The sequence below is a fragment of the Colius striatus genome, chromosome 1 (genome assembly GCF_028858725.1).
Source record: "Colius striatus isolate bColStr4 chromosome 1, bColStr4.1.hap1, whole genome shotgun sequence".
NCBI classification, from domain to species: domain Eukaryota; kingdom Metazoa; phylum Chordata; class Aves; order Coliiformes; family Coliidae; genus Colius; species Colius striatus.
The window spans coordinates 28,940,170-28,967,829 of NC_084759.1; the positions used below are offsets into that span (position 1 = coordinate 28,940,170).

General features: G+C 38.3%; 1 protein-coding gene across 1 annotated transcript; it reads left to right on the forward strand.

Moving 5' to 3' along the window:
- The first annotated feature begins 1,195 nt into the window (after positions 1–1,195).
- SUCLA2 (succinate-CoA ligase ADP-forming subunit beta) lies at positions 1,196–26,487 on the forward strand. The gene is made up of 11 exons (XM_061994752.1): positions 1,196–1,327; positions 3,246–3,429; positions 14,246–14,345; positions 14,529–14,691; positions 17,401–17,529; positions 17,969–18,107; positions 19,438–19,599; positions 19,681–19,823; positions 22,977–23,097; positions 23,404–23,492; positions 25,697–26,487. The coding sequence occupies exons 1-11, from the start codon at positions 1,241–1,243 to the stop codon at positions 25,769–25,771; spliced, it is 1,392 nt and encodes a 463-aa protein (XP_061850736.1). The 5' UTR covers positions 1,196–1,240; the 3' UTR covers positions 25,772–26,487.
- Positions 26,488–27,660: the final 1,173 nt, after the last annotated feature.

The window sequence follows — 27,660 nt, forward strand, 5'->3', positions numbered from 1 at the left end:
TTGCCTGGTTGTTGCCAAGACTGCTATCTTTGTATGTGGAAATGCCTACAAGCACTGTCCTGTGATGGAGCTGCAGGCAGGCCTGGTGAGTAGCAAAGAGCCACTCTGTGTACACAGGAGAGAAAGAGCACAAAGTTTAAGTCCTTTTTCTTTTTACTCCCTTGACAGATTTTATCAGCTGAGGAGGAAAATTTTGGATGGTGTATCACAATTTTGTGGCTGCTTATAGGTTCAGTGACATGTACTCCTACCTTGTGTATCTGAGCATAAGAGCTGCACAGCTAAGCACTCTGCTGAACTCACTGCAGTGCTAACAGTTGACAACATTAGGACAGCACAGGACTGGAAGCAAAATAACTGAGCCATGGTTATTTTGCAATACTCACTCAAGGAGAAACTATGACTGAGCACACTTTCAGTTTCAGAACAAAACAATGCAACTCTTCTCGTTATTGGATAATTCCAGTTACAAAACAGCTTCAGCATGGCTTTCCTTCAAATCAGGTCTAGCTTTGACATTCATGATGTGTGGAAATAACGACATTTTTCCTTATTATTGGTAGAGGATATTTCTTGTTGTAGTTTCATAGGCCACTACTCTTTTTATAATCACTGTTTCCAAGGAAGAAGCTTCACTTCCTCGTGAGTCGCAAGGTCTGTTCATTGGTTTCTGTAGAGACATCTGTCCCTTGCTTAGGTTTCGAAGTGCCTCAAGGCCATGACGGTAAACCTAAAGATATTGAATCATAGAATGTTAGGAGTTGGAAGGGACTTTTAGTTCAATAATGGACATGTTTGACTTGTTGCATGAAGACATACTGAAATATGAACAGAAATCCTCAGAGTAAAAATACTGACACATTTTCCATTTTGAAGCAGAACCAGGGTAAGGAAGACTGAAGGAGCCGGGGCCCTTTTCCTCCCGTCTAACACGCGTGTTGCCACCAGAGGCCGACGTGGCTGGATTACCACCTTTTTTTTTGGATCCCTGTCGGAAATAAGGTTTTTTAAAGCCAAAACGGTTGAAACCCGAAGGTGGGGAGGTGGTGTGAGACCCGCGCCCACAGGGTGCAGCACGGCTGAAGGGGCGTGCGCGGGGCCTGGCGGACGACGGGCGGTGCCGCTGAGGGACAGGAGCAGCGCGAGCGCTTCCTGCTCCGCCCCGCCCCCGCCTCCCGCCCCGCCCCGCAGCTCGCGCATGCGCGCGGGCGGGGGCACCTGAGGGCGAAGGGGCTCAGCCATGGCGGCCTCCGTGATCTGTAACCGGGTGTCGGCCGGGCTGAGGGGTAACGGCTTCCGCGCCGCGCTGGGCACCGCCACTGCGAAGGTAGCGGCCGCTCGGGAGCGGGGTCGGGCCGGAGGGGGCCGGGGCCGGCGGGGGTCGGGGTCGCTCCCTGAGGAGCGGTGGCGGGAGGAGCGGCCGCCTTGGGCAGCTCCCGCCGCCGTCCTGCCCTGCCCTGCCCTGCCGTGCCCCGTCGCGGCGGCGGGGCTGGCAGCCGTGGGCTCGCCTTTGGCGTACGCCCATCCGCAGCTGCTGCTGCTGTTCGTGGCAGATCTCCTTTTCCTTGCTTTCCAATCCCCCTTCTCCCAACCTTCTTGGAAATCCTAATGTTTCCATCTCTGTCGTCACCTTACTCATAGGAGGGGTCAGTTTACTGTGTCAGTAAGCTGTTTTTTTCCAGTTCACATCTTCCCAGTCTCATGTTTCCTGGGAATGCCTTTTCGGGATATGGCCTTGTTTTTGGCTGCAGAAGCGCTGGAGAGCAGTGCAAGGAAAAGAGCTAGGGAGACTGCAGCGGGTAACTGCGTGCGACTTACTTCTCCTTCCCCGTACGGAGGAAGGTCGTTTTGAGTTCCCCTCTCGTGTTACGCACAGCCTGCCAGGGCCCGGCGGGTCGGTCAGCGCCAGAAACGGCAGCTATAGCGGGCAGCGCGTCTCACTTGGGTTTGGTGCCAAGGAAAGGGCCTCCTGTTTGCAGAAGGGATCCCTTGGAGGTTAAATAAGCTCTGTCGATTTGCTAGCTTGAAATGCCATAGTAAAGCTCTTGCATTGTCTGCATTCTTGCTTTATTCAAAATGAAACAAAACCTTAGAAATGCAGTCTGTTGGAAACTTCCTAACTTCACCACTGATTTTTCTGGGGTTTGTGCCAATGGTATGTGGTAAAACCCAAAAATCTAAAATTTTGTTTGACTTTGGTTTGTAGTTGTTTTACATTGAATCGTTCAGTTCTAATCTATATTGATGGATTATCTGAATTCACTTAAGTCTGCTGTTTTGTGTCTATGTAAAATTAAGGTCTTGTTTCTACAGTGAAATACGAAAAATACAGCAAACATTTTTACTTTTACTGTTGATAATTTTCATGTTAGGAAATAACATTACTTTGGAAGATAAGTCTTTGTCATCTGAAAGTCCTTAAATAGCTATCCCTTTTAAAGAGGCATTGCTCGTGTAATACCACTTACAATGTTTTATAATAAAAATTAATTTATTCCTGAATTACTTCAAGAATTTCTGATAGGTATAGAGTTCTATACATCACTTCTGGGAGTGAAATTGAGACCCATTCACTATTCCCACACTGGAACTTCCTAGATTGACTGTTGAGCATGTTGTATATTACTTGGCATTTGGATCATAGCTAGTTCCTTTTGTTTCATAGTAGTTGTATGAAGGTAAAATGATCTGTTTTGTAGCAAACTACATTCACCACCTACAGGTACTGAAAGTAGTGTAGCTTAGTTTCTGCTGCTGCCACCCTTCCTGCCCCTCCTTCTTTGTCAGATGAAGACAGTCTACCAAAACTTTTGAACAAACCTATTCTGTGTGCTTTTCTCTGTTCTCTACGTTTCCAGAATTCCTTAAGGTTCTTTTCCCTACAGATAGATTCCTTTAAGTATTTAAACGCTAACTAAATATTTAGGGATATTTTAACACTGCCAGACCTGGTCACTGCTTGTGGCTTCACCAGCTCTGTGCCGCAGCCCCAGTAAAACCTCACAAAACCCAATACCAGACCTGACGTGAATGGCTAATGTGGAAGGGTAATGTACAACAAGTATAAGATTATGTGTTTGCAGGTACAGGATGAGATGTTTGCATTAGTACACTGAACTGTGCTTTTTTAATATGTAGGCTTTTATAACCTAAACAAAGAGGGCAGTTTTCCACAATGCAGTCATATTCCTTGTTCTTTTTTTTGTCTTTTTCTCTTTTGTTTTTTTCCTTTTCTTTTTTTTCAGGTGTTTGGTGGAAGTCCAGGAATACTCAATAATCATGGATTTCAGGTGCAACAACAGCAACAGAGGAGACTGTCATTACATGAATACCTGAGCATGGGACTGTTGCAGGAGGCTGGCATTTCTGTTCCACACGGACTAGTTGCCAAGACACCAGATGAAGCTTACAAAATAGCAAAAGAAATAGGTATAATATTAAAGAGAACATATACAGTATAGGCAGGGGATTGATACAAGGTGTTACTACTTTTTCTGTCTTTCCTGGTAAGACATTTCTTGGAGTTCTGAATATACCTTCTCTTTAAGAGAGCCTTTTGTCTGAAACAACTTTCTTGCAATTTGAGCATTTACTTTGGAGCTGCCACTTTCTTAATTTGAAGTTTGCTGATGCTTAAGATTTACTCAGTGCTCAAGCACATGGTGAAGTCAGTTAAGTGACCTAGTTTTAAAGACACTCTTGGTTGTGTATAGAGACTTGTTTATGAAGGTAAACTGTCCCTGAAATTCTAATGGGGAAGGACTTGGTTCTACTTCCGTTAAAGGCTGTGAACATGTATTTCAAGCATCATCATTCCCATATCCCAAGTGCTGCAGATACTTTTCCTGTAACTTGTGAGTCTTGTTTAGAATGAGTGTAACAGGTGTAGATCATATTAGCCTAGACTAACACAACTACCTAAACTTCTTTGAGACGAGTAATAGACTCAACCATGTGCAAATCCTGGATTTCCTTTTGCTCTCAAGCCAGGTTAGAGGAAATCTTCTGAGAGTTTCAGTGGGGGTGGCGGCAGGTAAGGCTTCTATAGTCCCAAGTTCTCATCTAGAGTGGAAGATGCAAAGCATACTTACCTTTAGGCTGCAGAAGGAGAGTAAAACCCTATTCCTCTGTTCTGGTAGAATGCAGCTACTTTGTGCAGGAGGGGAGGAGAACTCTGATGGCTTGTTAGATGCTAGATTCCTGGCTTGGTGAAAAAACATCCATTCTTCTTTGCCTGGTGCTTAAATACTTTAGAATTGAGCTTTAATTTTGGACTTGACCCTGTTGATTTGCCACTTCAACTACTATGTGTCTTGGTAAAATTATGTAATTTAAATGTAATGTAGAGATCAGCTTGTATCATTTGAGGCATTAATACTGATTTTTTTGTTTTTACCCTCTGGTTTAAAGCTTTTTTCCCTCCTGGAAAAAGTTCAGTAGACTTGTCACACAATTTTAATGAAGAACATTGTTGTTGTATTCCACACTCCATATGCAAATGCCTAAATCTCTTTTCACTTCCATTTGTAGTGATTCCTGAGGTTATAGGTTTTTTTAGATTAATTTCAGTTTCATGTGTAAATTTAATGCAAGAAATGAGATCTGGAAAAGAAGGTATTTTTTTTTTTCTAGAGCAAGTCATGCTGCTTTGTTATGTAGAAGGGAATTGAAAGGCTGCTTTTCCTTCTCATCTTCTGTTCCAGAAATTCAGATATTGTCTACCTGCCTTTGTTTTGATACAAAATTATGACATCATTAATATGAAAGAAAAGTGTTAAAATACTTCTGAAAATGGTTTAAAATGCAGACCCTCACCTTGTGTTTGCTGTGAGCATGTGAGCATGAACTACAAAAATAAGTTATACCCCTTATTAATATCTGCACAGACTTTCTGCAAATGAAACAGGCTTTTGCCTGTGACTCCTTAATAGGCAGCAGGGAAACTCACAGGTCAGGATTTTTTTTTGTTTGTTCCTTCTTCAGAGAACAGTCCTATAGCAAAGCAGGTATGTCTGACTGCTGGTTTAAAGCTCTGTCTTATCCATGTGATGTCATAGGTCTGCCTTATATCAGGAGTATGTGACCCTGTGCAATTTCTTGGATGTCAGAAAAATAAACTTGTGAAGTGTATGAGTTGGCATCCTTTAGTAAGCTAGAGTAAGGGAATTCAGGACTTCTGGTTGTCTGCCATATACTTTAAGTATCTAAATGGTGGGTGTCAGAGGGTTGGGACATCCCTTTTTTCTATAGTAGCTAGCAACAGGACAAGGGGTAATGGGATGAAGCTGTAACACAAGAAGCTCCACTTAAACATAAGAAAAAACTATTTTACTGTGAAGGTGACGGAGCCCTGGCACAGGCTCCCCAGAGGGGTTGTGGAGCCTCCTTCCTTGGAGGTCTTCAAGACCCGTCTGGACATGTTCCTATGCAACTTGATCTAGGTGACCCTGCTTCTGCAGGGGGGTTGGACTAGATGATCTCTAAAGGTCCCTTCCAACCCCTACCATTTTATGATTCTATGACTTTCTTTGGTACTTGAGGAAGGAAAGACTTCCCAAAAGGAGAACACACTGAAGGAGTTTGAGTTTTACAGGCATTGCTCAAATATTTGTCCAGAACCCATTTTGGATGGTGACAGGTTATCCTTTGCTGCAGTGTTTTGGTTTTCTTTGTTATTGTAACTATTTCCCCACTAGTTTTCATTTACTATGTACTTAGGAAAAAAAAACCCAAACCAAATGTCTTGCAGAATGAAAACTTTTCACTTTCTCTTTGTCTACCTGCTCAGTGTTTGTTTTCAGTTGTGTAAGAGTTGTTGTCAGTAGCTATAAGATTATCTTTTGTTTCTTTTTATGTGTGAAACTGGTATTTCCAATGTTTGTCGAAACTGTTAGAGAGATAGTTGGTGATACTGCTTGCTATTTTAGTGCTGATCTATGTGCTTCTGATAACCTTTAGTCAGAAACATACTGTCTGCAAACTTGAGTTTGCCACTGGATATTTTTCCTTCTGCTCGTACGTCACCTAAGTTAGAAATGGGTAATTTTTTTATCCTACTGCACAACAAACACAACCTTCTCATTAACAGATATTATCATAGTTGAGCTGTGGCTGTAACTATATCAATATTAATCCTGTTGTATGAACAAAGCCAGAATTTAACCACACTTAGGATTGTTAAGCCTGCAAGGTAACTACCATGTGGTAGAATCAAACTGAGGCTTAGGAATGTTGCAGTTTGTCTTAGTGCACCCTTCTAACTAGGCTCTAAGTATTCTTTACATAACAACAAGAGTGTCACTTGTTAGTGAAGAGTGAAACTTGTTAGAAATTTATTCAAAATTATGCTTACCTTGAGGTCTGAAGCCAAAAGGTTGCTTGTAGTCTTGTACTAAATGTTTTTTCTGCTAAAGACTCAAGTGTCCTGAAGGGAGCAGATTGTTTACCTCTATGTGAAGTAATCTAGAAATGTAAGTGAAGTAAAATACAGTATTTGAGCTTGCATTTTTTCTTCCATATATATATTTTTTTAATATTTTTAAAGGAAACTGAGACTAAATCAGATGCTGTGAGCAACTGTTGAGCAATGATGGCAGATCTCTTATGATTTGCATCTTCAGGAACCTGCCTGGATGTGTTCCTGTGTGACCTGACCTTGGTGGCCCTACTTTATAATAGCAGGAGGATTGGACTAAATGATCTCTAAAGGTCCCTTGAAATCCCCAACGTTCTATGAAGGGAAATTGAGGGGTTTTTTTTCCTATTTAAAATAAAACCTTTCTACCACAGGCAAGAGATTCCTTAAAGTGCTGTTTTCCACTCATTTTTCTGTTCTAGGATCCTGCAAATAATTTTTTGCTTGTATTTTTTTTGCATCTTGGGAAGGTTGGCCATTGTGATTATTACAACATTTGGTTTGCATGTAGCTCTTTCTTTTCATGTTTGTTTGGCTGTTGAGAGTCATTACTGAAATTTGTTACTTAGCTGCTTTTCCCTATAAAGAGCCCTCCATCTTATTTCAAGTAAATAATTATCACTTACTAGTTGATGAAACTCTTACTCTTTAAAGTAACTACTACTGAGTAATTCAATCACAGGTAATGACATACTTTTCCTCCAGTAGTTTGCCATCAAGACCTCTAGATTTCATTTGTGCCACTAAAAGAATGCATTCTACTAGAAGTTCAGAAGACTTGTATCTCATGAAGCCTTTACTTTTTTTTAAATCAATATTTTTGGTCCATTGTGGGCTTTGCAATATGTTGTACCTCATATGTTACACCAGTGTGTCACTTCAAATTTAGAAAATATGAGCTGAGTAAATTCTGGTCCAGAGTGTTGCTAAGAGGCTGCAGCTTGTGTCGATGTTTGCCTCTGAGTTTATGGTTTGCTCTCAGCCTGTGCGTGCATTCCAGCTACCACTGCTACCAGTGCTCATTGAGAAGCTGATGGGTATTTGTTATTAAGAATGTGACTAGTGAACCTAAAGACTGAAAGAACAGGTGCTTTGTCAGTGTGACAGCAGAAAGCTCAGCAGAACACACTCTTTGAAATGTATGGTGTTGCTGTTTAAGACAGAATCATCACTGTAACTGAAGTTTTGATGCTTCCTGACACCTTCCTCTGTTAACAGTTGTCTGGAAGGGAGTGACATATTGTATGCCTGTTAAAAAGCATATATTTCTATTCTTGATGATTTGAGAGGTAGACTTAGGAAGTGATTAATATCTTGAAGCAGCTTTTGTGTTCCAGTAGTCTTGTCAGGTTTTAGGATAGTGAATCCCATGTCTTTATGCTCATGGCAGAGTGTCAAATTTTAGTAAAATAGATGTGTAGAACAGGTGTTGAGAAACTTAAGTGTGTAACATTTCACCTTTCTACACCAAAGTTCTTGAAAGAGATTGAAAGCAATGAAGTCTGCTATTGCAGTTTGAGATGTAGTCCATCTTGTCAGTGTGACATAAAGAATCATCTTTTTTGGTGTACTGTCTGCAGAATTACTCAAGTAATTGGCTCAACTATATTCTTGCAGACAGTTCTGTGATTAATAGATGTTTCTTTTCAGACCTTTAAAGTTCTCTTCTATGTAATTAAGACCTCTTAAGTTATTTTCGATGTTGGTATTTTATATTTCTGTTGCTTAAACATACAACCTGTATCTGTTAAAAAAAAGTAATGTGTAAGTTTGAGTAGAGTTATAAATAGATTTATTTTTGTTTTATCTCAAGCTCGATTTAGTCAGAAACCAAAGTTTAGTGCCACATGTGCAGTGATTTTTCTTGGGCAGGGTATGTACTTTTTTCCTAGCTCTTCAAAAGAATAGGTATTCCAAGTGGTGAGGCACAAAAGCAGGAATGACTTTCTCTTTAGTGTATGCCACACCTTTCTTGGTAGTCTGTGATTAAGTTTTTTTCTTTTAAGTTTTTTCTTTGTCACACTGAAAGATCACATCTAGTTTTTGTCTCTAATTTTTTTATGCTGTTCTGCTGTTATCAGTTTTCCCCATTTGTGAATTATCTGCTTGACTCTGTTAACTCATGTCTTTTAGGTTGTCTGTAGAATCTGAAACTTCAGAGCATTTGTTCAGAAGCTCTAGGACATTGATAATGATCTAAGGTGGCAAACTTGTGCAGAAATCCCCTAGGTGTTTTTCTCCCCTGCCCTGCTGTAGTAGTCAGTGTTAAGAAGTTTTTTTTTTCCAGTTCTCTTCCTACTTAGAGTTTAGCAACTGCGCAGCAACTTCTTCTTGGTGTTTCCTCAATTGCTAATTGGCCTGGCCTTGGTCAGTGGTGGGTCCATCTTAGAATTGACTGGCCCTGGCCCTATCAGCTACAGGGGAAGCTTCTGGCAGACCTTTGTTTTAAAGAAGCCACCCCGGTAGCCCCCTCCTGCCACCAAAAACTTGGCCCAGGCAAAACCACTACAGTGGTCATAATCACTAGAGAACTTGCAGTAGAAATCTGGAAAGCAATCACTTGAAATGTGGTGAACACTACTTTTTTTGACATGTGAAGTTTATATTTTGCTCCAGCCTTTGCTTTCTTCTATAGCACTTCAGTCCTTGAAGTTCTGATACCAAAGCATGATGTTGATAATAGTCCAACTAATTCAAATACTGACTGCTGTATTTTAATTGCTTAAGCTGTTGCAAAAGCAGACTTGTCTTGTTGACTGATGAAGAAGTTGATGCTGTTGATTAATGTCAGGAAGTATTTGTGTAGAAAACAGTGTTTTGTAATAGTGAAACATCTTGTTCACTCTCCTGACTGGCACATAATGAAGAGCATGACTGCTGAAGTAATTTGCATGCAGTGATTCTTCAACCATTCAGAAGTTTCAAAGTATAATTTTGAAGACAAATTTTCAATCACTATACTTCTTAACAAAAGACACAGTATACTCTGAACAAATCCTCTTCTTGTGTTGGCAGAGTTCGGGTAGGCATACTCTATATGTTGAGACTTCTGTTGATAATACATAGTTACAAGCCAATCTTTTCCCTCTCTAATTCCATTATATACAACTATAATATTTAAAGTTAGACCTTTTTATTACAGAAATTATTATACTATATACCATTATATATATTATATATTAAATTATAGAATATATACAATATAATAAATAATTATAATATACAATACACATATACAAATACATATAAAGTATAAATTTATTATATACGTTAATATAAATTATAAAAATGATATATTACATAAACCAAACTTTTTCTTGTTTCACAATGTTATGAATGGAGAGATGTTCTTCCTGGAACTAAAACCTGTTAAATACAGAGTAAACAAGGCAAAAGTTACAGGTCTCTGCCTACCACCGAAAGTAAGTTTGCAGTTGAATTGTAGTTGATTATTTGATTGGCACTCATGTTATTAACCTATCACTTGTGCTGTTGTTGGTTTTGTCAGAACACATTAGGCTTCTGTAGTTATCATGATGTTTTCAGAACACAGAAAGAAAGTACTGCTGCTACAGTCCATGTTGGGCAGAGAAGTGGCAGTTAAAGCAAAATGACTGAAAGTGGAATGGAAACTTTAAAAGCAGAACACTTTAATAAAGTCTGTCTGCCTGCCCTGATCATCAGACTTTCAACTTGCACAGAAAACTTCAGAGATAAAACAGAACAACAGGACTCTTAATAAGCTTGTAAGATTGTATCTTACATAGGTCAACACGTGTGCAAGGAGAAAGAGACCTTTGTCCCACTTTGAAAGCTTAGATTATGGAATCAGAAATTATTCCTTTCAATAAATAAATACCAGTAGTGCTAGAAATGAAGATCAGGCTTTTTCTTGACTGTATTACAATTTCATTGTCTAGTTAATAAACCATTGTGGAAGGTGGAACTTGTAGTGTTATTACTGTATAGTTTTTTGCTGTCTGGGACAGATACTAATGTGTTGTTCTGCTGATTTTAGGGACCTGTTCTCATTGGTATCTACTCTTTATTTTCTAAACATTTCCTGATTCTTTTCAGGCTATTTTATTTGCATATGCTTTTAGTGATAACTGCCATTAATATGGAAATACAGCTCTTAACAGATGCTTGTTCAGAGTTTTGTGCATAGGTCTGTAGCTTGCTTGCCTTAGATGTTAGCTATACTAAAGGTTTGTTGTTTTGTTCAGTGCCTCATGTTAAGGCTCTACAGTTTCTTACTGCTGCTGAAAGAAGATGTTCTACTTTCTGTCTAGCTCACTTCAGTGTCCCTGTGCATGTCCTTGCTACATGGTGCACAGGCTGGCAAAAGTACTGTGTGCTGGATTAGCTTTTGCCTTCAGTGGAGTCACTTTTCTGATACACTTCAAAGCATGGCTATGCAAATGCTTACGCTGGCACAAGAAAGCAGACTGGAGTGAAAAGCTGAGGACAAGAGGTAGGATTGGACTTACACTGTTAGTGTAGAGTTGACTGGTGTAAACTGCCCTTGCTTTGTCTGTTGATATCTGCTGTAGGGCAGAAACAGATGTTTTTCATTGAAACAAAAGCTTAGCAGTATTTCAAAACAGCATAAGCAACAGAGAAGGGCAAAATTGTTAATACTGAGTAGAAAACTTGTTAGCTGCTGGTTTCCAAATTTCTTCTTGTCTTACTGTTTATCAGCAGTTCTGTGCTTTGTCAGATTGTGTGACAGTGCTGCAACTGTAATGCTGCAGATGAGGTATGTGAGCAGTATATATGTCCTCTTCTTTTAGGGTCATTTCAAATAGGAGCTATAGGAGAAAATCTTTATTGAACAGTAAAGTTTCTGCATGGGTTAAGTTAAGGTTTACTTGGACCATGTTATTGTAAATTTTGTTTCAGGTACATCTGTGCAGCATAAGTGCTTGTAAACATAACTGGTCAATTAACTCATGAAACTTGTTTTGTGTTTATGCAATCAACAACCAGTTTCTTGAGTGCTGTAGGAAAACAGCTTACGAATCATTGATATCCTGCTCATTTAATGCACAGTTGTTGCATTCTGTTGTGTAAGGAATAGTCCAGTGACAACTTTGGTATGGCCAGAAGCAATTGCAAAAAGATTTAAGTTGGCACTTTTTTACATCTATCAAAGGAGGAAAAAGCAAGACCATGATTACAGTCTTTAGCCATGCAAACTTTTTCATATGCCTTTATATGTTGCCAAAGTGTAATCATGCATGATAATTAATTCTTAAATGCCGCATGGGATTGGGTCCGTGGGGTTTCTAACCAATGCTGTGCCTCTCATGCGGTCAAAAAGAATGTGCTATTTAGGGAGTTTGTTAGTCTGGCTGTTTTCTGCAATACATACCCCTCATTTCGTTCCAGAATTCTTAATTGTTGTCTTTTTTTATATCAGAGGGAACTGTTGTAAACTTCTTTTTCAATCTCCTGTTCTTCATGTCTCTTGTCAGGCTTCACTATGTTCTGTGTAACAAAGAGTCTTTTTTCTCTTGCACCTTTTTACAACTATCTTCCTTTGTTAGGTGGCTTTTGGTTTTGGCTGAAGTACAATGGGAAAGGGAATGTATGATGTAGTTGTGTATTCTTGCTCTGTCCCTTACCAGGTATGGCTAAAGACTATAATCATGTTCTTGGTTTGTTCTCCTTGGATAGATTTAAAAAATTGACAAGGTCTTTTTCTTCTTGTAAGGGAAGCTCTTTGTTTCAGTTGTCATCCTAGTTTCCAGTCTTTCTCATTGCAAGCTACTTGTAAGATCACAGCTGGAACATTACGTTTAACTGGGTATGATCTTAAAAGAGCGTTACTTGGCATCTGGTTCTGACTTGTTCAGATCTTGATCTTTACTGCTACGACAGATAATCGCTACAAAGAAGATGCCTGTGCATCAACTTTATGGCTTTCCTGAAAACTTCTCTGCAGAAGCAGCTTTTACCTTCTAGACTTGTTGTAGGAGATAAAAAGTAAAGTAGAGAAATAGGACTCTTTCTTCTGAAATTCCTAGTGCACTGTAAAATAAACCTCTTAGTCCTCAATTCTCAATCTATCATATGTAAAACTTCTGTAGAAATAGTAAAATAATGCTGTGAGTATTTAAATATTTGAGTCACTTCAGAGCCATATGAAGGAGCCCAGATGGGTTCTCTATGAGCAAAGGGGCAAGTGTGGGGTTTGGTGTGGTTTTTTTTTTTTACAGCTCTTCACAGAAATGAAAGTTGTGCTTCCCCAAGTTTTGTGTTTACGTGTACATACAAATAGATCAAACATTATTTTTATACTTGAATGTTACAGGACATGGCTTCATTTACCTATAAAGCTACTATTTATCATCTTATTCATACATGAGGCTTAGTGTTTCCTAAAGCAAAACTAATTATTTACTTAAATATTTATTTACTTAAGTATTTATTTAGAGTTTTGTTTTGTGCGGTTTCTTTAAAGCATGTTTACTTACTTTATTGCCAGTACTTATCATATATAAAAATCAATTATCTCCAGAAACTGAATGAAGGTCAGTGTATTCTTGTGTGTTTATAGCTTTCATGCTGCTTATGCCAAAGAACTTCATATCAGTTGTGAATTCAAAGATCTGTTCTTGGGCAGACAGTCAGGAATTGAAATCTACAAGTAGCTAGTTGGGGGTAGTAACTTGAACATTCCCTTCCCTTCCTTTATAGCCACCCTAGCTTGTAGTATTATGCAAATTTCGTTCTATCTGGCCAGGATGCATGCCAAAATAGGAACTTACACAACTCTTTTGTGTCTGCCGAAATGTTTTTCAGTGTGCATAGCTAGTTTTGCTCAAGTACTGTAATTTTCTGTAGGATTTATCCTGATTGCCTTTTCACATCCAAGAGAATAGCAAGTTCTTCCTTTGCCTGGAAGGACGAGAGTGGCTCTGCTAATGGTGATGTGAGGAAAGATGGGATGTGCTGCACAAATGTGAATGGGGCAGCTCTTGACATCTTGCAGTATAGCTGCATGCTGTAGTGTATTTAGTGTACGTGAACTTGAATAATAACTGTGGACTTTGTTTTTCTTCTTTCATCACCTTAAATTGCTTGATGAACTTCTTTTTTTAATTTGCTTTTTGTCCTTCAATGACACTACTTGATTTGAATTAGATTCCCATGCTTTGCTGTTTAAACCTTAATGCATGGTCTCCTCTACCTAGAAGAAGATTTTGTAAAGGATTTTCAAACAGTTAGAGTCAAATAAAGGGCTTACTCTACCTACTCTGGGAAAAGTAGAGATTTTCTTAGGCCTCTGACTTCTGCAAAGGACTCAAGCTTATGCATCAGCGCTCTGCTGAATGGAAGCTGTAGTGGAGCTGCAAGTTTACTTGGTTAAGTGCTGTAGTTACATATAATTGCTGAGAAGACACGTTGCAGAATATTTGTATTTATTTGAGGAAAATCTTGGATTATGATTTGTCAGACCCTCAAGTTTCATCTTGTTAATAGTTCGTGAGATACCATTTCTTATGAGGTGCTTAATCATTTACGATGCAAACGTATGTTAAAGATCTATCAAAACACTTGGAAGTGTCTACACTTTTGGATACTAACTCACCAAGGTCTGTTCACAAAACAGACTAAAGCTACAATTTGTGGATGGTTTGAGACTTTTAGAATAAGCTGTGTGAGTTACAATGAAGTCTTTGATTCATGTATTTGGACATTGAATGGGAGATGGGGTGAGGGTGGAGAAGGGGGGATAAAATGAAGACAGCCTATATTATTCTACCTGGGGTAATTTGTTTTGGTAGTCACAGATGACAAATTTTGGGTTTTCTTTTGTTCTAGGTTCAAAGGATCTTGTGGTAAAAGCACAGGTTTTAGCTGGTGGTAGAGGAAAAGGAACATTTGAAGGTGGCCTCAAAGGAGGAGTGAAAATAGTATTTTCGTAAGTTGTTTCTAAATTATCCAACCAAATGGAAAAACTTCAAAGTTTCACGTGATTGAACTTATTGCTTAGTTTAAAATCAAGCGTTTTAATTATTAACCTTAAAAAAGAAAAGATTTCTTTAATGCTACTTCTGTTTTTCCAGCAGTTTCTGTGTCACATTCTGAGCTTCTTTTATTCTAGTCCAGAAGAAGCAAAAGATATCTCCTCCAAAATGATTGGAAAGAAGTTGTTTACCAAGCAGACAGGAGAAAAGGGCAGAATATGCAATCAAGTATTTATCTGTGAGCGCAGATATCCCAGGAGAGAATACTATTTTGCAATAACAATGGAAAGGTCTTTTCAAGTGAGTAATATTAGAAGCAGAAGTAAACTAATTAACTGCTTAGAGCTGAATTTAAAAAAAAAAAAACCAACAAACCCACAACCCACATCAAAACTGTTTACTGTTCTGGCTGCTTGCTTTTGATAATCAGAAATATACACGAGCTACATTTTGTTTCTTTGTATCTCTGACTCTATGATTGCCTTAATGTTTAAATACTTTAAAAATGTAATGCTACAATTTAAATTTAAGGAATAATAAATGAGTATGGGTAGGTTGAACTGAAGTTCAGAGTCATATGACTAAAGGGGAGATGGGTGGAATGACGGGATTATTTTCATTTTGGTTTTAGTTTGTGCTTATCTAGCAGGTGCTCATACTAGAGTATAGTTTAAAAATGCAACTTTGTGTGTGTATGTGTACACCCTATTTAAGAGTGTGGAATAACATAAAAATCTTTTGGAATAGCCAATGGTTCTGGATAAATCAAACATCCTTTTCCTCCAACGTGTAGAGGTTCCCAGAGGTGCACAGGTGTGTCCCTCGAGTTTGAGAGTGCTGGTAGACTTCTCATACCAATACTCTTTAGGAACTGGTAAGAAGATTTGAGCCTAGAGGTGTATCTTCAGAGCTTCCAAGAAGATGAAAGCCATAGTGTCTCCTGCTTGTATGTTCTGCATGTGTGAATGTATAATATTTAAGGCTTCATCTTAAGCCCATGTCAGTATTTGCTGACAAGCTAGTGTTCTATTACAGAACATAGAGCATGAATTGTTAAATAACTTCCAAGACCTACTTTACCCTGGCTTTGAACTTTACTTTCTGAAGCTCAACAGAAAGTGATTTTGGTCTATCCAGATGCTGAAGAGATTGCAGAGATGCTGCTCCTGGTAATTAGAGGGCTGTCTCTAGCATGAGTATGAAATAATTTTTCTGTGGAGAAATAAGGAAACTATTCTCTTATTTTTGTTGTTGTTGCAAAATTAGTATTTAACTGTTGTATTTGTTCCTTCCTCTTTAGTCTTCTTGCTGATAGGAAAATATCAGTTGTGTTGGGTTTTAGTACAATTATGTGACTTGGGCACCTACATTCTGTTGTATTCGGTAACAGAGCAGTGATGATCCAAATGTTATAGTAGGCACCCCAAATATACCACAAGGTGGCATTCAAATACTGGAAAAGGCTGGATTTTGTAATCTTAAAGTCTTGCAATAGACAAGCATCCTTATGGAAATAAAATTTACTGTAACTGATTTAAGCAAATTAGATAAAGAAAGGAAACATATTTTCCTGACTTGTTCTTGCTCTTGTATAAAAAACCCAAATCTCATTAGTGTAGATTGATCATAACTCTGCATTATTGTCTTTTGTTAGAGATATGCTTTGTTTTTGCTGTTGGCTTTATAAGTCATGTTTTTAGATGTACTTGTAATTGCTGTAATTTGCCTAGGATGATTATGATGAGGAAATGCCTTTCAAAAGAAGCAAGTGTGAAAGTTGAATAGCATACATTGTGTATTCCTCATGTTCCAAACCTTTTCCTTTAAGGAGTGAGGGAGAAGTCTGAAAAATAGTCAGTTGAAAGCAGAATTTCATGTCTGGGCTGTTAGTTGCTCTTAGGGACAAGACTTCTGTTTTAAGCAAAACTGTTTGTTTTGGTGAATTCTGTGGAACAATGAGTTATTTTTATATGTTTGTAGTTTTCTGACTGTTCAGGATATGAATATCCAAAAATGTTAATTGTCTTGAACCTTGCTATTAGTTGTACGGTGATTCACCATCTGTGTTTCCATTTGGAAGGACAGTGATGGGAGGAGAGTGGTGTGGCTATTAAACATGTTGCCTGAAACGGTGTCACACTTTCTGTAACTAATTGTCAATAGTTGTAAGGATACTTAATGTTTAAGACCTGTGCTGATATGAAACACTGTCTTAATGCACCAACTGCCATAGTCCATGCACAGTGATGGTAAGGGAAGATGATACAAGTGTGTCTTTTGCTGTAAATGGGAGGATTGTTCCCATGGGGAGAGACTTTTAATTTTCACGGTAGTGAGTCCTTGATGCTTTTTTTTTAAATTTTAAAAAGCATCTCTGCTGCAGACGTTATCAATTCTGGTTTCTTAAGTCCTTTTGTTATTGAATAATTGGATGCTGTTTTGTCAGAACTCCATGACTTACTTTCAGTGATGGCTATAGTTATCGAGCTTTGTGATCCTGCTGAACAGTTTGCAGTAATTTGTCACCAGGTTCTGCAGACCTAGATTTGTCCTTGAAGTTGGAGCATGGCAAAATGAAATAAATGAGCGCCTGGCATTTGATTTGTGTATGGGTGAGTGGAGAACGGGGAGATGAGAAGGCAGTTCTTTTTCAGGTGACAACCTAGAAGATAAAATGTTTATGATTGCTAAGTTGAATCTTTCTATCAAAATTTAAAACTAGTAAGTCTCTGTCAATTGCCCTGTTGCTACAGTGTACACAAGGTAAAGTTTCCCTTGTTAAAAGAAATTGTATCCAACATACACCTTTAAAATTTGGAAAGTGTTATTGAAAGGTTTTATATAGATAAATTGTAACATTCTCTTCAGAACATACAAGTAAAATGCCCAAATTATAAAAAAGTCCAAATAATAAGGTTTTATTGCTATGAGATATCTTACAGGAAGAATTGAGTTTCAATTTTGTAGTATAAAATTACTTACACTTTTTTTTCCTCCTTTTTGTTCTAGGGTCCTGTGCTGATAGGCAGTTCTCAGGGTGGTGTTAATATTGAAGATGTTGCTGCAGAGAATCCTGATGCGATAATTAAGGAGCCTGTTGATATAGTAGAAGGCATAAAAAAGGAGCAAGCTGTTAGGGTAATTGTTAATATGGAAAAGTACACATTAGTGAGGATGGGAGGGTTGCTTTTAAATTTTGTAAAGTATGTGTGCATTCAACCTACTGAGTTGTCTTAAATCCTTTTGACATTTTGAAACAGATTTGAACTAGATATTTAAGTATTTTCAGGGGCTAGTCAATGTAAATGTAACTCTACATGTCAGTGCTTTAGCTTTTAAGTAGTTTTGTAAAGGCATATGATGCTGACTTCTTACTAGCTCTTTTTTAGGACAGTTGCAGTATTTTGTCTTGAAAACAGTATTTTCCAAACCCAAGAGGTACTATTTTTACAGGAAGACAGGAGAGATTCTATGTGCACAAATTCAATTGACAGGGAAGCAATAGCTGAACTGGAACATTTGTAACCAAATCAAACCCTGACTATCGGTTAACTGACATCTAATCTTTGACTTTCAGCTTGCCCAAAAAATGGGATTTCCTCCTAACCTGGTGGATGAAGCAGCTGAAAATATGATCAAATTATATAATCTCTTTCTGAAATATGATGCTACCATGATAGAAATAAATCCTATGGTTGAAGATGCATCAGGAGTTGGTAATGTTTCTTCTTCATATTCTTTATGTAACAGCTTTGATCTTTTGTAAGTCTTAGTTGCTTTGCACTGCTAAAACCTCAGCTGTATATAGCAAGAAGACTTAGCATTAACATGATATATTGAAAAACAAATTTAATAAAGCAAATACATTTAGGAATCCACCCATTGTAGATATCTGCTCTTGATTGTGAATAGGATCTGAAGTTTAAATAGCTTCCTTTTAAATCCTTTTTTTATTTGTTTAAAAAGAACACATCATCTGCTCTTGAATGTTTGACTACTCAGCATAAGGCATTCCTGGAAGCTGGGTCTTTTCAAAATTCATTAATTGAAACTTGAGCCATCATGTGTATTCAAAGTTGGTACCTTCTAGAATCTTCTGCCTTTATTACTCGAGCATCAGAGTGGCTGATTGAATTTCAAGTTTGATATATTCAAAGACTGTAGGTGTGTAAGTGAGGTTTTGATGTTAGCAGTTTTTTTAGCATATCCAGTTGCAGAACAGTGAGTTAATATTTGATCGCAGCCAATTCCCCTCTCACCGAAAAATAAACCTGTGGAGAGCATTTGTAGTTGAACTCAGGTACAGCAGTTTAAATTTTAAACATGAAGGTAGCTCCTTCATTGAAGCTTACAATTGCTGTTATTGTGGGGTGTTTTTGTTGTTTTTTAATAGTACTGCTTAAATGAACAGAATAACAGTATGGAGCAGTCTCTCCTAATCTGTTTCTTGTGCCTTGCCATTTTTATATCATCCCTAGTAAGAGTTGGAAATGAAGTCTTACATATGTACAGACAGAAATTTAGTTTTTATGTAAAGAATACTCTAGGTTTTTCACGTGACCAGCATATCTGACTGGAAGTTACTTGTATATGTATTCTTCTGATACATGTTCTTCCAACTTGAATGTTTTTTCATTCTCTTTCTGTGTGCTTACGTGCATGTGTGCACACACACTGTATATTTAACCTAAAACCAGGAAACTAAGAAGGATTAAAAAAACCCCAGAGACCTTCAGGAGGGATTAATTTTATGTTAATTGCTGGAGCACAATTTACCCAGATTTTTCAAACAGCTTGTTGTAAGCTTCTTTGTTTTGAGTGTCTCAATAGATGCAGTTATCTTCCCTTTTTGCGCAGTTAAGGAGACTTAACTGATTGTACGGGTAAACTGGAGAGAAACTTGTATTTATGTGCAGTGCTAAGTGTGTCTTTTCAGTAAGAAGTTTGGACTGAATGAACTAGCTGCCAAGTTTGACTTTATATACTTGAACATATTCATGTAGCAGTTAACCTATGGTATTAAATGATTTTTTTTTCCCCTTTCAGTGATGTGTATGGATGCAAAGATAAACTTTGACAGTAACTCAGCTTATCGTCAGAAGAAGATCTTTGACATGCAGGATTGGACACAGGAAGATCAGAGAGACAGGGACGCTGCAAAAGCAGATCTCAACTACATAGGGTTGGATGGAAACATAGGCTGCTTAGGTATGGTCTACTTAATGAATTTTAAATGACATAATGGAGTTATACACTGAATTCCTAAATGTTATCTTTATTCTCATGTAGTTAATGGTGCTGGTTTAGCTATGGCCACAATGGACATAATTAAACTTCACGGCGGAACTCCAGCAAACTTCCTTGATGTTGGTGGTGGTGCTACAGTGCAGCAAGTGACAGAAGCCTTTAAGCTTATTACCTCTGATAAAAAGGTGAGGGAAGAGCTGGCATATCAAGGTGTCACACAATGGTTGAACGGGTGATGATTTGAAAGACAATGCTTAGTGTGTGTGCTCCAGAAAATGTTTTTATAAGTGTAGAATTAAAGGCAGAAAATGGGGATGTTGGCTTAATCTTGGTGATAATCACAGAATCTTAAGGGTTGAAAGGGACCTTGAAAATCACAGAATCTTAAGGGTTGAAAGGGACCTTGAAAGGTCATCTAGTCTGACCCCCCTGCCAGAGCAGGGCCACCTAGAGTAGGTCACACAGGAACTCATCTAGGTGGGTTTTGAAAGTCTCCAGAGAAGGAGACTCTACAACCCATCTGGGCAGCCTGTTCCAGTTCTCTGTGAACCTCACAGTGAAGAAGTTTTTCCTTGGTTTTCTTTGGAACCTCTTATGTTCCAATTTATGCCCATTGTCCCTTGTTCTATCATTGTCCATCATTGAGAAGAGCCTGGCTCCATCTTCCTGACACCCACCCTTTAACTATTTGTAAACATTAATGAGATTTACCTCTCAGTCTCCTCTTTCCAAGCTAAAGAGCCCCAGCTCCCTCAGCCTTTCATCACAAGGGAGATGGTCCACTCCATCATCTTTGTGGCCCTGTGCTGAACTCTCTCAAATGGCAAATAAAGACCAGATTTTTTTTTTCCCCTTTTTGAAAAATACATCCTTTGGCTGTGTACTGAGTAGGCAGTTTTGGGTTCTCTCATTGAAGTTACAGCCAGAAATCCTTTCAGAAATCTTTGAGTCAGAAACTTCCCTTGCCTGCTGTTGGAACAGAAATCAGTATGCAGATGGGGTTTTTTTTTTCCGGTTGTTCTTGTTTTGAACCTACTTTGCAGCTGGGTCTGTTTTGTGCATAGAGTTATGGAGATGAATATTCACTGTACTGTGCACAACCAAGTTTCCAAGGTAGCAATTAATACTAATAAAAGATAAAGTAACTTTGTAATGGGCTTGGAAGGGCATTAATATTTTATCCTATCAAAAGTTTATCAGAAGGGTTTGAATAGTATTGAAATAATAAATTGGTTGAAACTAGAGGAAGACAATGCAAGGACTGAATTGATGGTCTGCATAGAATGTGTTTTTTCCAGTGGGAACTCAATGGCTGTTTGGGACTTTTTAATATTTTTCTCTCTTTTTAAGAAGAGGTAACTGAAAAAGGTGAGAATGACTTGCAGGACCTGGTAGTGGTATGCTACTCTGCACTAGAATTTCAGGTAGCACTTGCTCATCTTCAGAAAGGACCAGAAACAAATGAGTGATGTTACAGAGGAGCTTAGTCTCTTCCCTATTGTAAAGATTTTTGTTAAAAAATGTAGAGTGTGGTAGACTCTTCAAGAGTGTTGTAGAATCACAGAATTGATTAGGTTGGAAAAAACCTTTATCAAGTCCAACTGTTAACCCAGCACTGCCACATCATCAGTAAATCATGTCCCTAAGCACCATGTCTTTAAATGCCTCCACTTCCCTGAGCAGCCTGTTACAATGCTGGACAACCCTTTTGGTGAAGAAATTTTTCCTAGTATCGAATCTAAACCTCCCTTGGCCCCAGCTTGAGGGTGTTTCCTTCTGAGAGACCACCGCCCAGTTTGCTGCAATGTCCTTTCAGGTAGTTGTAGAGAGCAATAAAATCTCCCCTCAGCCTCCTTTTCTCAGACTAAACAGCCCCAGTTCCGCCAGATGCTCCTTGTAAGACTTCTTCAGCGCACTGAGGGAAAAGTGGGGAATACGTGCACAGAGCACCTGAATTGCACAGAGCAGAGGAGAAAAAACAAGGAAGAATCTGGGGATTGTTGATCTGGGACAAATTCTTGCAATGCAAACTCTCTGCTCAGAGATGGACGGAGGATGTCCAAACAGACTTCTTAATACATCTTTCATTTTTTGCTGGCCTTCAGCTGCTTACTATTTTAATAAAAAAATTGATGACTGTAGCTAGGATTCCTGATCGTGAAAGTGAAACAGCAGTAAAGCCCACTGGTGTCTTGGGCTACACTCTGGCTGGCGCTCTGGGTTCAGCTCAGGGGTTGTTTGAACAGCTTTCTGGGGTGCCAGTCTCAGTTGCTTCTACCCATTAGTAGCAAGAGCAAGAACAGTCACACAGATGAGCTAACCTAATTGCAAGATAATGAGAACCAAGCTACTGTTTATTAACGAGCTGCACATCAATATTTTGTCAAGTTTATTCCGTCCTCCAAGGCTGGCTGCCTGTTTTTACCCCTACTTTATTCCATCTTTCACGTTTGACCACAATCTTTTTACACCTCCTTTCCACTACTTGAGTAGGAAAGACTTTCACTTTACCTCAGGCTTACTCTTCCTCAATAAAAGGTATTTCAGTTAGCTTACCTCTAAACATGCTAGCTTTTAAGTAAGCTGTACAAACAGTATCTTGGGTATGAGTTTTTTAAGTTTTCTGTGTTCTTTAGTATGACTCTTCAGGATGTGGAAGTACTAGTGTGGGAAGTATGTCATCTGGAATAATGTTAGAAATGGAAAGATAAACAGATAGCAAATTGAGTTGTTAAAAATGACTTTACTGAAGTTTCTTCTGTTTTCATTGCCTGAAGAAAATCAAACATCTCTCCCTATTAATTGTGCTCAGAATATTCTGAAGTATGTAGAGTACTGGCTTTGTATGGAAAATGGATGTGTATCTTTTCAATAGACAGAATACACACTGTGAGTAAGAGAAATGGCTATTGCCTGCAACTCATGCTGGATTGAAGGCCAGTGTAGAGCTTTCCTGGGACAGACATTTTTGCAGTAAAATAATAGAATCACAGAATGGTAGGAATTGGAAGGGACCTTTAGAGATCATCTAGTCCAGCGCCCCTGCAGAAGCAGTTCCACTTAGATCAGGTCACACAGGAACACATCCAGGCAGATATTGAAGATCTCCAAGGACAGAGACTTCACAATAGGGTGTTTCTGAAGTAACTGTTTTTCTGTGTGTGACTTTCTAGAACTGCACTTCTGTTGCTGATGTTCTCTAAGACAGAAGAATGTCTTTTGCAGGGTTCTTCATTACACTTGTGGAGCTTGAATTTTGCTTAGGCTGAAAGGCTGAGTGATGCTTTTATCTAACGTACCTCTGGCCTTTTTTAACATGAATATTATTGATTCTGTAGGTACTGGCTATTCTGGTAAATATTTTCGGTGGCATTATGCGATGTGATGTGATAGCACAAGGCATTGTTATGGCAGTAAAGGATTTGGACCTAAAAATACCTATTGTGGTACGGTTGCAAGGTAAGTGTGCTTCAGCACGTGTTGAATGTATTCCTGTCCATATTGACAAATGTCAAAGCATATATATTGAGTGGCAAGTTTCATGTAACCTGAAGACTATGGTAAAATAAGGCAAACCTTCCATTTGAATTATGAGGATCAGTGAGTTTATAAAAAAGATATTTCCTAGTCTAATAACTATTACAGTTGTTGTCTTCTAGATTTATTCACTATGTTACTTTTGGAGCAAGCTTCCTAGAGAACATGAGAATGCTCTGGTAATAGTAGTCTTTTGTTCAATGAGTGTCTTTTTATCTGTTTCTTAAGGTACACGAGTTGATGATGCCAAAGCTTTAATAACAGCTAGTGGCCTCAAAATCCTTGCGTGTGATGACTTGGATGAAGCTGCAAAAATGGTAAGAGAACTGACTGTGAATATTCTTTCCAGACCATAGCATCTGACACAAAATGTTGAAAAGGTGAAAATAACATACAGTTAACTAAAGATAGCTGGACCTTTTTTGTGTTCCAGCTTCATCCCATTACCCCTTGTCCTGTTGCTAGCTACTATAGAAAAAAGGGATGTCCCAGCCTCCTGACACCCACCATTTAGGTATTTGTAAATGTTAATAAGATCCCCCCTCAGTCTCCTCTTCTCCAGACTAAACAGCCCCAGTTCCCTCTAGCCTTTGCTAGAGGAATAGCTAAGGGCTTAGCTTTGTTAGTTGGAAAAATATAACACTTTGATAGACCCCTATATTTCAGTGTGAGTGATCCAAACCAAACGTAGCTGGTTATCCTGTTGCCTCATAAGGGAATTAGATATTCAGACCTTCAGACAGGTTATTTGTGGGATTTTTTTTGGTGTTCTGTTTTGCTTTGTTTTCTGGGCTTGAAGCTCTAGAAACCAGCAGCAGTGTCTTGCTTGATGGAAGAATTTACTTGGGTTGACAGTATGGTCTTGTGTTTTAAGGAAAAGTGTTGAGTCCTGCTAGGCTGATCAAGCTTTGGTTAGGTCAGTGGAAGTCTTCTCTAGCAGTACATGTGGGTCTTGTATTATGTACACAAAGTAGAGCTTTGTCATCTAACACTGCTGCTGAGTCTAAACTTCTCAGCTGAATCATAAAGCTGTGCAAATGGAGTTAAAATTACTTTTGTTATCTTAAATTATCTCTTTCTATAGAAGCCCTTTTTGAAAGGGTTATAGTTGCTGTTGTATATTGCCTGTAAGTAGTTCTTGAAACAAGTTTGTGTAAGATGGTGCCATGAACGGCATAAACAAATGGATGAGGATAGTTAAGAGTAATAAGATGAGCATTTGGAACAGTGATTATAGTCAGTCATGTTAAAAACATTTTTTTTCTATCTAAATATTCAATAGATGACTGTAAATCATTGTAGCTAACTAGTATTCTGGATGCTTTTAAAGTTTGTGTGGACAAGAAAAACATACTGCGAAAATTTGCAGCAAACTAGAGAGTATTTGTTGGATCTTGTATCATGGGGAAATGTATAGTTCTGACTTTTTTTCCTAAAGAACCTCTTTTTCAGTTATAGTATTTAATTCAAAGCAGGAAATAATTTATAGAGATTTTAAGTAGTTATCCAATAGAAGTTGGGGCTTGAAGAGGTATCAAAATTAAATCCAGAAATGCTTGAAACAAAAACCTCAGAGGAGAAATAGCTTTCAGACATGTAGAATCTCTTGTGAGTGAATACCCTGACACCTCTCAAAAAAACAAGGTGCCATATTGTCCTGGTTTCAAATGGGAGAGAGTTAATTTTCTTCCTAGTAGCTGCTATAGAGCTGTATTTTGGGTTTAGGTGAAGAGAATGTTGATTACACAGGGATGTTTAGATTATTGCTGAGCAGTGCTTGTATGGCCTCAAAGCCTTTCCTGCTTCTATCCCTGCTCTGCCAGCGAGTGGGCTGGGAGGGGTGTGTGTGTGTGCACAAAAGAAACTGTGAGGGAGTGTGACTAGGACAACTGACCCCAACTAGCCAAAGGGCTGTTCCATACCACAGGATATCGGGCTCAGTATATAAACTGGAGGGAGTTGGACAGGGAGAGCGGATGGCTGCTGGGACATTGATCAGCGAGTGATGAGCAACTGCATTCTGCATCACTCGTCTTTTTCTTGTCTTTTGATTCTCCTAGTTACTATTGCTGTATTTTATTCTTCTTACTGTTATTATATTTTCTTTTAATTAGATTATTATAGTTGTTCTTAACCCATGAGATTTGATTTTCTTTTCTTATTCCCCTCTCCATCCTACGGGAGGCCTGAGGAGGGGGGAGTGAGTGAGTGGCTTCGTGGTGCTCTGTTGCCAGCTGGGCTTGAACCATGACACCCATAAACTTTAAAACTTGTGGCATTTTACCAAGCTATTTGATAGTAAATGAGAACCAGATGTTGTATAACTGTGGGAGATATTTTCTAAGACTTGACTGATACTTCATTTAAAAGTAATTAAGCAGCACTAGATTAAGTGATAAACCTCCCACCTTCACCCCCTTAAAGTCTTGCTGATGATTCTCTAGGATTACTTTGTTTAAAAAGATTGTTCCAGCTAACTCAAAATTGTTTTGAAATTTAATCTTTATTTTCTGTTTTTCAGGTGGTGAAACTCTCTGAAATAGTAAGCTTAGCAAAACAAGCTCAAGTGGATGTTAAATTTCAATTGCCAATTTGATCAGAGAAGTGTCATGCCAGTGTCGTTAGAAGTTATCTGAAATACTGTGTTCTGTGGGATATTTTTCTGTTTTTTGTGTGTGGAGGTTTTGATTGTTGGACAGGCACACCAGCTGAAGTACCTGGTCTGTAATGTTAACATTCAGAATGGTCTGAGTTCCTGTAAAAGCGTGTATTGCAGATATTTAGTCCTTCTTAGCTGTTGTTCTCAAGCCTCCAGCTTCTGCTGCAGAATGTCACTTGCAATATACTTCTACATTGTCCAAAGTAAAGCTTCTGGTTGAAAAATAATTATTCTGAATAAATTCTGAAGTAACTTTACTTGTACATTTCTGTTAGCCTTGGTTAAAAGTAAATATGACTAGATTATCTAATTGTCCATGTGGAGAAATGTATTGAAACGGTATTTTATATTGGAGACAGTTCTACTTAGCAGTATGATGGACATCAGCAAACTGATCGTTATTTATGAACAGGTACATTTAAACTTGATCAGAAACATTTTTAAAAGTGAAGTTTTGGGCAACTCCTGGACAATGTGTTTAATCACTACAAAATAGACTGTAGCACTTAGATTTTCACAATTTCCAGTCCTTACAAAAAAGCATCATGTAGTTTTATATATGAAAAAGCATTTACCAAACTTCAAGGAGACAGAATACATAGAGAATGAAAATGTCTATTGTACATTGCTAATAAAATTGTACATCAATAAAATGTCTCCCAGAACTTTCATTGTCTCTTTCTTTCTATTTGATAAATTACATATACTCGTGGACTAAACCATAGTTTAAGATAGCAAGCTAAAAGCTTTTTAGGAGTAAACTTGCAGTGGAACATACGGGGTTTTTTCCCACCTTGAATTTCATTGTATGTTTAAAAACATGTGAACTTGAAAAGCTTGGACAGATATCACATGTAAGTGGCCTTAACTGGTCTCTGCACAAACAAATACACAGGAAAATGTGGCTTTTTAGGGAAATGTTGCTTGTGCTAACAAATTCAGTATTAACCACTAATTTTTGTCACCTTACAATGCTGTTAATTTTGACATTAGGTGGAACTTGCATGCTAATCTATTCACCACTTTATTTCCGAACAATGTAAAATTACTGTTACTCAGTTGTTTGTATTTTGTAGGGTATTTTGTTGTTTAAAATGCCATTTTCTTGGCTGATGGCATAGTTTTTATCAGGAGATTGTAAAGACTTGTCTCTGCTGGGATTTGAAATGGAGAAATCATGTAATCATGAACTAAGGATTTACAGGGATTCTGTGAAATGTGAAGAAACTTACAGTCAGTTGTAAGTGGTTTTGAGGTAGGTAGGTTGGTAAATGAAGCAACTTCAAACTAGTGTGGTGTATTTCAGTAGTTTTTTGGCAGTACTAAAGAAAATCAGCAGGAACTAAAACTCACTCTGAATTTAAACTGGATTATTTTTGATCCCAGTTGGTCTTTCACAACCGACTGCAGTGTGCTGTTGACCTGGGTTTGTGGGTATGCTTCAAAATGCTTTTATTCAATGGCCTTGAATGGATTTGCAGAGGTAGCTAGTTTGAATAGATTTGTTAAGTGTTGAATAATTTAGAGACTAAAATGAATTTCTAGCATGTGGGTTTGCTTCTGGCCTTGGTTTTTTACTTCAGAAAAAATCTGTGTGGAATGATATTGTTCCACGTTCATATGGAGGTATAATGGTTTTTTTTTAACATAGCCTAATTCTTTCTAAATCAGAAAGAAGAATAAGAAGATAAATGTGATCTTATGTGGCCAGAAATGACAAATGTCTTTTAGTACAAATGCTTGACTAGAATGGAGGCAAAACAAGATCTTTCCATTAGTCCAGAATTGCCTTATACCGTGTTTCAGCTGTTAAATGTTGTTGAGTA

Bases quoted from the DNA above. Each gene is read 5' to 3' on its own strand.
- SUCLA2 (XM_061994752.1), top strand. From the start codon at position 1,241: ATGGCGGCCTCCGTGATCTGTAACCGGGTGTCGGCCGGGCTGAGGGGT. The intron at 14,346-14,528 runs GTAAGTTGTTTC...CTTTTATTCTAG, and splicing joins GGAGTGAAAATAGTATTTTC to TCCAGAAGAAGCAAAAGATA. The intron at 18,108-19,437 runs GTAATGTTTCTT...TTCCCCTTTCAG, and splicing joins TGAAGATGCATCAGGAGTTG to TGATGTGTATGGATGCAAAG.